Source organism: Benincasa hispida, chromosome 4 (genome assembly GCF_027475165.1).
Source record: "Benincasa hispida cultivar pf3 chromosome 4, pf3_genome.v1.1, whole genome shotgun sequence".
NCBI lineage: Eukaryota > Viridiplantae > Streptophyta > Magnoliopsida > Cucurbitales > Cucurbitaceae > Benincasa > Benincasa hispida.
This window is the reverse complement of record NC_143481.1, coordinates 33,021,849-33,031,197: the sequence shown is the minus strand read 5'-3', so window position 1 is coordinate 33,031,197 and position 9,349 is coordinate 33,021,849. Positions and strand designations below refer to the sequence as shown.

General features: G+C 34.1%; 2 protein-coding genes across 2 annotated transcripts; one reads left to right on the top strand and one right to left on the bottom strand.

The window, feature by feature from the left end:
- The first annotated feature begins 1,131 nt into the window (after positions 1–1,131).
- Positions 1,132–4,350, top strand: LOC120074942 (RAP release 2, galactose-binding-like domain protein, putative (DUF1997)). The gene is made up of 6 exons (XM_039028050.2): positions 1,132–1,522; positions 1,633–1,823; positions 1,921–1,966; positions 2,839–2,921; positions 3,015–3,131; positions 3,956–4,350. The coding sequence occupies exons 1-6, from the start codon at positions 1,303–1,305 to the stop codon at positions 4,025–4,027; spliced, it is 729 nt and encodes a 242-aa protein (XP_038883978.1). The 5' UTR covers positions 1,132–1,302; the 3' UTR covers positions 4,028–4,350.
- Positions 4,351–5,801: 1,451 nt separating this feature from the next.
- On the bottom strand, positions 5,802–8,894 carry LOC120076167 (uncharacterized). Its single transcript, XM_039029935.2, has one exon. The coding sequence runs from the start codon at positions 8,732–8,734 to the stop codon at positions 5,873–5,875; it is 2,862 nt and encodes a 953-aa protein (XP_038885863.1). The 5' UTR covers positions 8,735–8,894; the 3' UTR covers positions 5,802–5,872.
- Positions 8,895–9,349: the final 455 nt, after the last annotated feature.

Below are 9,349 nucleotides of genomic sequence, written 5' to 3'. Positions count from 1 at the left end.
TTCAATAATGTTTAATGAGTATGATTAAATAGAAGAATTAATGAAATGAAAAGAAAAGAGAATGATTATAACTTTGATGGATTTGATGATAGATTGTGACCTTGAAGAATCAAAAGCAACAACGGGAGAAGAAGAGGAAGCAGTAGAACAAAGGAAGAAGAATAAGGAGAGACAAAAATGAAGCAACAGCAGTGGGAGAAGAAAATGAATCAGCGGAAGAGGGAGAAGCTGGCGAGATAGAGGGCGATAGATAGTTATCGTGTAATATCTAAGGATTTGTTGCCATTGGAAGAATAAGACATTGGAAGAATAAGACATGGGAAGAAGCGGGTATCAAGCGGATTTTGGATAATTCGATCAATCGTTAGGCGGGTCGCGATTTTTTGTGTGGGCTGGGATATTTTCAATATTTCATATGTTGAGCTGGGCTTTCTTCCATTCGTTTTAGGTTCTTTTTTAGTTTTGTTATTGATTATAAATAACTTGAGCTTTTTTTATTACATTTGAAAAGACCCCCTAAATTTTTTGTATAATTATTATTTTGTAATATCATATATTATATATAATATATTACATATCTTAAATTTAATAAAAATAATTGAGTTTTTACATGAAATAGTATAAATGTTATTGTTTTTTTAATCATTTTAAATATAATTATGCATTTTAAATTTTAAATTCAAAATCTGGATATATTGAAGACATAAAAAAGTTGTTTTACACTATTTGTATGACAGAATTCACAAACAGTTTTCAGAAACATAATCTAATCTGCTAACTAAACACTTTTTTGGCTTTTTCACTCCTAAGAATCTGAGTTGTTTACCGCCCTTAAGGATTGTGGAGTGACTCAATTTAGAGCATGATTTCGAATCTTGCATCTAGATCTTTGATCTAGGTAATATATTCGCCTTATCTCGATATTATTAAATTAAATGCGTAAGGTGGGATCTCGAAATTAATAGAACAAGTACAATATGAATCGAACTATGCTTATTTTGGCGAAAATTTGAGTAGTAAATATATAATAAACTGTATAATTGCAAGATATATACAGATATTTATTATGATTATTATTCTAGTTGCAAAAAAAAAACATATATTTCACTCAAAATGTATTAAATAAAATAAAATCATGTCTATATTTATAACAGCAAAGCAAGCGATGAAAAATGGTTTGCTTCATTTACCATTGTCTTATCCATCTCCCACATCCCCTCGTTGCTGATTACTTCCTTCACTGAAAGCCTCAAACATCAATATCCATTCCAATTCCTCTCTGCAAAATTCTCGAACGCTTTAATGGCGTTGAGTTCTTGCTCCCCGTCTTCCATTTCCCTTCGCTGCAAAAACCCTAGAACTGTTTTTTCTCTTACCCACAGACCATTCCTTATACTTGCTTCCTCTGCCGACGATTCTCCCAGGCCTTCGCTTCGAATCTCCACGAATTCCAATCCAAAAGCGCGCTTCATCGCCCGGAGGAGCGAGTCCGTCACAGTTCGGCAGCTGGCGCGGCCTCTAAGTAATGTTAGAAGCGGTTTTTGGATTATTTAATGAACTTTTTATTTTATGTAATGTGTGTTTTTTTTTTGGGTTTTGATTTTGAGGGATTTTGTGTTTGGTATGATGCAGATGAGTATATGAGTTTGCCGGCTAGTCAATACTCGGTGTTGGACGCGGAGAGGATTGAGCGGGTTGATGATAACACTTTTAGGTGTTATGTTTATAGGTTTAAATTCTTTGCTTTTGAGGTTTGCCCTGTTTTGATTGTTAGAGTTGAAGTGCAGCCTAATGGGTGTTGTATCAAGTTGCTCTCATGTAAGGTCTGGATTATTTTGCGTTTCTGTTTGTTGAATCCTCAGTTTACTTCTTGTTTGTTTTGATATGTTCTTATTTTTTACATGTTTAAATGACGTACAGCTTGAGGGCTCCCCAATCGTGGTTGCACAAAATGATAAATTTGACGGTAAGGATCTGAATTATGCATAACTAATGCATCAAACACTGATACCAAATGGATTTAAGCCATGTTTGGGAGTGATTTAAATCAATTTAGAATCATTTTTGTTGTGTTCAAAGTCACTCTGATACAAAATCCTGTTGAAAAGTGTAAAATCAAACATGAAAATGATTTTTTTAGCAGTTATATATATGTTTTGGGAATGCGACAAAAGTGATTTTAACTATACCCTTATTCTCCTTGCTTTCTGCCTTTTTCCGTGTTCAAGAGTATGAGTTGTTTGCTGCCTTCAAATTTCCAACGGTTTTCTCTTTGTTGTAAAATATGGATGAGGTGAATTTTGAAATGAAATTTGAAAGAAGTTGTGCCCATGGTCCATTGCTCTTAGTCTTTGCTCACTTTCTGTGTCCTAATGTATAATAATCAGTAATACAATTTCATTTGAGAATTCGTTGGCATTTCTTGGTATACTCTTACACAGAAAATAAGTGGTAGTCTGCTAGAATAAAGAATTATTAGAATTAGAAGACTGTTTATTGAATATCAATCTTTTGTCAGCATAATTCCATTCTACATCTGCATAAAGAACTTTTCCTCCTTTTTCTGGAGGATTTTTTAATAGTCTGATCCTGCCACTTGTCCAAACGGCAAATTGGAGAACAACTTTCTTGGCCTGCAGTAATTAGCACCAAGTATAGGAAAGAAAGAATTACTGAATGGCGTTTTTACTTTTGGCCTTAGATTTGCATCCTTATAGTATTGCTGCTCTCAATGATTTCTAAGTTATTTTGCTGGAAGAGCAGCCATTCATCATGTTGAGTCTTTTGGTTCATGCTTTTTCAGGACTGCTTTGACATTGATTTGGTGTCGGAATGCAGCTTATATGGTGAACCAGATATCTTATGATGTGAATCGAGGCAACTCACCCTTGCAGAAGCTCACATCGGAGACTGTCATTGAGGTAATGGCAATTTTATTCAACAGCATTGTCGCTAGAAAACATGTGTGCATTGTCCAAGAACAAAAAATAATTGTCTTATTCTGGGAAATCCAGGTTAACATTGAGATTCCTTTTGCCTTCCGCGCAATTCCTATACAAGCAATTGAGTCAGCTGGGACCCAAGTCCTTGAACAAATATTGAAGCTTATGCTTCCCCGCTTCACAGCCCAGGTTTTCTGGAAAACTTTCTGTATGCAATAAGGAAAATTTTGCTTTTACCTGTTGTATAGTATTTCAACGTTTGTTTGTTCTTACATCTCTAACTCTGTACACATGCAAGAAATTTTCTTAAATTTAAGGATATTTATGTGTGCATTATTTGTAATCTTCATGAAATAGGAAAACTACAAGAGAGAATCGACAATATACATGGTCTGTATTTCTGTTTTTTTTTTTAAAATTATTTAACCATCATGGGTTGGCCTAGTGGTAAATAAGGAATATTCCTTTGATAAAAGGCTAAGAGATCATAGGTTCAACCCATGGTTGCCACCTATCTAGGATTTAATATCCTATGAGTTTTCTTGATACCTAAATGTTGTAAGGTTAGGCGAGTTGTCTCGTGAGATTAGTTGAGATGTTCGTAAGCTGGTCCGAACACCTCACAGATATTAAAAGAAAGTCTGAATTTCTTTTCTTTATTATTCATATGCCTAGGTATATAATCCTAGGAGAGAACTTCATTCTGATTGAGGCATAATCCATCATAGTTCACTTGTATATTAAATGTAAAACTGTTTCCAAAACAGAGGCTTTTGCTTTTATATTATTATAGTTGTTAAAATCATGTCAGGATTTTATGAGAATGTCCATTTCTGAAATCTCTATAATATTATCCTACCAAACCAAAATGAGTATTAATGAGTATAGCTCAATAATAAATGATATGGACTACTTCCTTTTAAGGTCGGAGGTTCAAGTCTTCATACTCCATGTTTATTATACTAAAAAAAGTCATATGGATAAATCTTTGATTGGGATGATCTGTTGTGCAGCTTGTGAAGGACTATCAAGCATGGGCCTCTGGTGATACATCAAGGCAACCTCTTGGAACAGGTGAGATCTGAGATTCGTATTTGAAATCTATGCCCCGATTTCCGAATCTCGAAGTTGTATGTTTCCTTCGACATTTTATTGGGAGTCTAGAGGCTGCAAGAAATGTGTACTAGGAGTCTAGGACCACTCATTTAGGCTGTTTACGCTCCTATTTGCAGTTTGTCAAGCCAAGACACATTCTTCAATATTTGGCATTAGTTAAACTTTGCTTTTTAGCAGGTTGAATGAGTACATGTAAATTTCCTCAAGGTATTTTAGTGAAAGTATAGTCCATGTATGTCATTTGAACTCTATTTTGTAGTGATTAAGAAATAATTTGGATTTATTGCTTAAATTATAATGTTAATTATGTGTATGACATTTTATATCTGATGTATGAACGTTTGATTATCCTAAATAAATAAAATCAAAGCTGATTAAGATTTTTATTTATTCTTTTTAGCTTGTGTGTTTATATAAACATGCCAACTAGACTCATGTTTGGCTACATCTAAATGGTAAGACTTCTACGCAATGGAAATTAGGGGTAAGCATGATAGACCGAAAAATCGAGTCGACCAATTGAACCGAATTCGGTTGGGGAAGGAGAGGGGTTGAAAAATTTTCAAATTGGAATTTTTTAAAAAAAATAAAAACAAAGAATAAAACCAATCTACCTTTACTCCTCGACAGTTGAGGTCGGTTTGAACATTTACTAAATCAATCATAGTCGGTTCGGTAGTGGTTTGGTCAGAAAATTGATTCTGATTGATCGGTGTTCACCCGTAATGGAAATAATATCCTTGTCATAATGTTATATTGATATAATGTTATGAACTTATGGTTAAATTATAAATTTAGGGATTGAATTTTAAAGTTTATGTCTATGGTCTCTGAACTTAAAAGTGTCTAATAGGTCTCTGAGTGTAATAGATTCTCGACAAATTCGAATTTTTTTTAAAAAAATAATTGATCTATTATATATTAATTTAATATTATGCTTAATGGAACCTTCAAATCCAACCTTAAACTTTAAATTGTGTTTAGTAAATTCATAAATTTTAAAAACTTTGAAAATTCAAGGACTAAATTTATAAATTAAAAAATTTAGAGACTAAAATAGAAGGACTAAGAAAAAAGGTAACTTTTTCAACTAAAAATTTGAAATTAGGCATTTGTCAATTTTTTTTTAGTAAAGAATAACATTTTATCATGGCAAGGAATTTAGACATCTGTGCCGTTATGATATCAAGTTTATGAACAATGTATACTTCATATCGTTGCTTCCAACCCAATGCCATGGTCAAAACGGTCAATTAAATTCTTAGGAAGAACGTTTTTTTTATTTATTATTATTATTTTTTATTTTTTTTTTGGGGGGGGGGGGGGGGGGGGGGAATACAAATAGGAAGAACATAATTAGCCAAGGTGTTAAAGAAAAAAGAAAGAAAACAACATAATTAGCGATAGGGTAATGTTATGGATTAATCATGATCATAATTTAACTTTTAAATCTTATTAGATTAGTTTTGACTTTTGAGTGAGGAATAAAAAAATTCCGCAAGGGATTCCAACAAAGACTATGCAGTTGTTGTAGCAATTTATCTTGAAATTTTGGAAAACACAATCACTATTACTATTAACATTTAATTTACATTGAACAAATAGATAATATGGGTTTAAGTAGGCACATACCTATTTGAAAAGACTTTTCAAGTGTTTAATTTAAAAACATTTTTTTAAGCACTTAAAAAGTTATTTCAAATACGATTTTCAACAATATACAAATGGGAAAAATGGCGATGATACCTTTAATTTCTATGGATTATCACAGGTTGAACCATAAGAAAGTTTCCATTGATTAACTCTTCATGGTTCTACATTTCTTCATTTTTCTGTTTTAGCTTCTCTTCAAGCACTTGAATTCTCTTGAAACAGTCTTCTTTGTCCTCCTCTAGATACTTCATTTTCCCTTTTAAATGGCTATTTGTTCTTCTTAACCTTGCAAGTTCATTTTTCATCTTAGATTGCAAAGTACAAGATGCTTCTTTTGCACTCAACTCCCATTCGAGCCTCCAAACTTTTTCTTCAAGGGCAGTTTTACTTCTTTTATAATCCCCTAATTCAGTAGCTACTTTTTGCATATCAGATATTTCCTCCAAATATTTCACATTTTTGCCCTTCAGTTTCTCATAATCTTCACATAACATCTCAAAGGAAACTTTGAGACACTTATTTTGATGTTCTGATTCAATGAGTGATTTCTTGAGTGCCAAAACTTCATCTTGCAATTTTATCTTGAGAGTTGAAACTTCTTCAGCTAGATTTTTTCTGTCACTTTCAGATGATTTCAACTTAAGTTCTTGCCTCCTTAGCATATTCTTCGATTTCAATTCGCTATTTTTCACATTTTCTAATGAACTCAACACTTTTCTGTGACAATCCATAAGAATCTCTTGGTTTTGCTTTGAAACTTCTAGCTCATTTATAACTCCCATCACTTTGCTTTCTGATTCCTTATGAATGTGATCAATCTTGCTCTCATATAGCCTGAGTTTTCCTTGAGCTTCTTGCAAAGCAGCTTCTAACATTGCCTTATCTTCTCTTAAACAACTTAGTTCAAGTACAACTCCTCTCTCGGTTTCATCATAAGAAGTTGTAGACATTTGTTTCATGAGGTGCATAACTTTTCGTTCAAGATTATCGACTTCAGCTGTTTTTTCCAAGTACATCTGATTTAACAGGCTATCGTCCCGAGCAACGTTTGTGTTATGTTTATGGATTTCTCGAACCAATGCATCGAGCTCTTCGTTTGTGGATTTCTCTTTCGAACTAACTTCCTTCAGCATTCGACAAAAACTCGCTTCTAGATTTTCTACTTCATTTAAGATCCCGGAAGACAGTTCGAGCGTGTCGTTCACTTCGACTTCTAAGATTGCACAATGTTCTTGTAAATCTATCCTTTTCTTCCTTACCTCATTATTTGATATCTTCAATAAAGAATGTTCCTCCATTATACTCTCAACCATAGCTTGCAGCTTTTTGTTTTCTGTTTTCAAACTCTGAATCTCTTCTAAAGCTTCAAAGAATTGTTGCTTTCTTGCCTGTAACTTCTCTTTGAAATCAATTTTTTGTGTCATTATTTCATTTCCCAATTCACATACTTTGTTCTGTAGTTTCCCAACATTAGACTGTGAATCTTGTAACAGCAAAGAAATCGACTCCTTTTCGTCAGTCAGGTACCTTAGAACAGCCTCCAAGCCACTTGTTCTTTCTGATAAGCAAATATTTTCATTCTCTAGTTCCATTAAGTGCACTTCTAATTCATCATTTCTTGTTAACTTCAATGATGTCTTGCAAATAGGATCCACACTGCTTTTCCCGAGAGAACCGGTCTTGCTGGCCTCCGTTCGACTCTTCTCTTCCTCAATCCTTGTAATCTGAGCTTCCAACTCCTTTTTACATTGCTTCAATCCTTCAATCTCCCTGTCCTTCAGCATATTTTCATACCTGAGGCTACCAATAATAGTATTCTGCTCCAAACCGATATCGTCGAATCCAAATTCCATATGCAGACTCTTAACTCCTTCATATAAACCACAACCTTCTTCATGAAGCATAAAACTAGTTTCAAACAAATTCTTGAGTTGGATAAATTTGTTGAAGATAACCTCAACTTGTTCTCCAACATGAAAACCTTCATTTCCACAACCATCCATGAAGTTGCTTTTGTAATCTAAAGATGCCATCAATGCAGAGGAATCCATTCGCTTCCTCTCGTTTGTCGCTGAAATTCGACAACATTCATACAGTTCAGAGAATAGTTCAGAGATCTTTATGACAGCATTTAAATCAGGCAATAGAAAGGAAGAAGCTGAGTTTCGACACGCCTGAATATCCCTCCTTGATTCTTCAAGCTTGAATTGAAGATCCATATTTTCTTCTTTGAGCTCTTTGTTGTCTTGCTCAAGCACCTGCAGTTTCTTTCTTAGAACTTCTATTTCTTTAAATGGGCTGCAATTTTCACCATTTTCGAAACGGAGGCCTTCAACACCTTGAGTTTGGAAATCATCAGAAAATTTTGTGTCCATGTTTGTTTTCTTTCTATTATTTTCAACTAAATTCCCAAGAACTTCCTCTCCACAACTTAGTGTTTTCATGGCAAGTGGAATTACCACTTGATTCTTTTGAAATTCTTGCAACTGATGTAAGTGAAGCTTCAAGGATTTACTTCCATTTTCTTCGGGCGCTTCACGTAATCGAAAAATGGTTTCTTCGACACACGAACCATGAATTTCCTTTCTTATTTCCTCAGGAAAATCTTGATCCTCTGAGCTTGTTCTCTTGTTATCTTCACTGCTAATGCTATATGTATCCATATCTTCAATCTCCATCTGCTGCTTTGAAACAAGTTCAAGATTTGCCTCTTGACTTCTCTTAAGCTCCAAAGCCAAATTAACATTCAAATCTTTTTGAACCTTAATTTCTCTTTCCCATTCCTTTTTTATGATATCTTTATCCTTCATTTGAAAAAGAATGTTTCCTTTGGCCTCTTGTTTTTCCTTTAGCTCCTCCATCAGCAACTTCAGTTTATCAAATTCTTGCTGCAATCCATTGCATTTAGTATGTACCTCCAAAACCTCCATCTGAAGACTCATCCGGTGCTTCATCTCGGCTTGAAGTTCGCTTCGAAGCTTATCCAACTCCGCCATAAGTCTCTGAGAATTCTGCTTCCACATATCCACTTTTGCCTGAAACAGCTCGATCGTGGGGTCTATGATACAAAGTTGATATTAGAACATAATCGAAACTAGACCGCAGTTTTCTCGTTGGCTGCCAGAGGTACCTAGCAACTTCTGAGCCAGATGATGAATGATTTGATCTTGTAGATCCACTAAAATGAATGATATCAAGAATTACCATATTGAGTGCCACTGAAATCTTGTCTTTCTCCATAATCTTTTAAGACCCCACTCATCAAAGTGCTTTTCTTGGAAAGATCTTCTCTTCTTTATGGTATCAAAACTACTTCCTGTTGCCACAGCAGAAAGCTTAGTTAATCACCAGATTCTGTTATGGATTCGATAAATAAATAAAATAAAAAACGTAAACCGTAAAGAATCAACACACAAATTTATGTAGTGCACTAACAGTGTGTTAACTACATCCACGAGCATGAGCAAAGAGAGAGAGTAATTTATTATTAGAGAGAAGGTATCCAGTATAATTACAAAGGTACCAGTAGAGTTAGAGAGTTTCTATAGTGCATTTCTATAAGCGTCAGATAACGGATCCACGAAATTCACTTTAACATTTTTTTGCAGTTCAATAGTAAAGACAAATTTTGATCCACT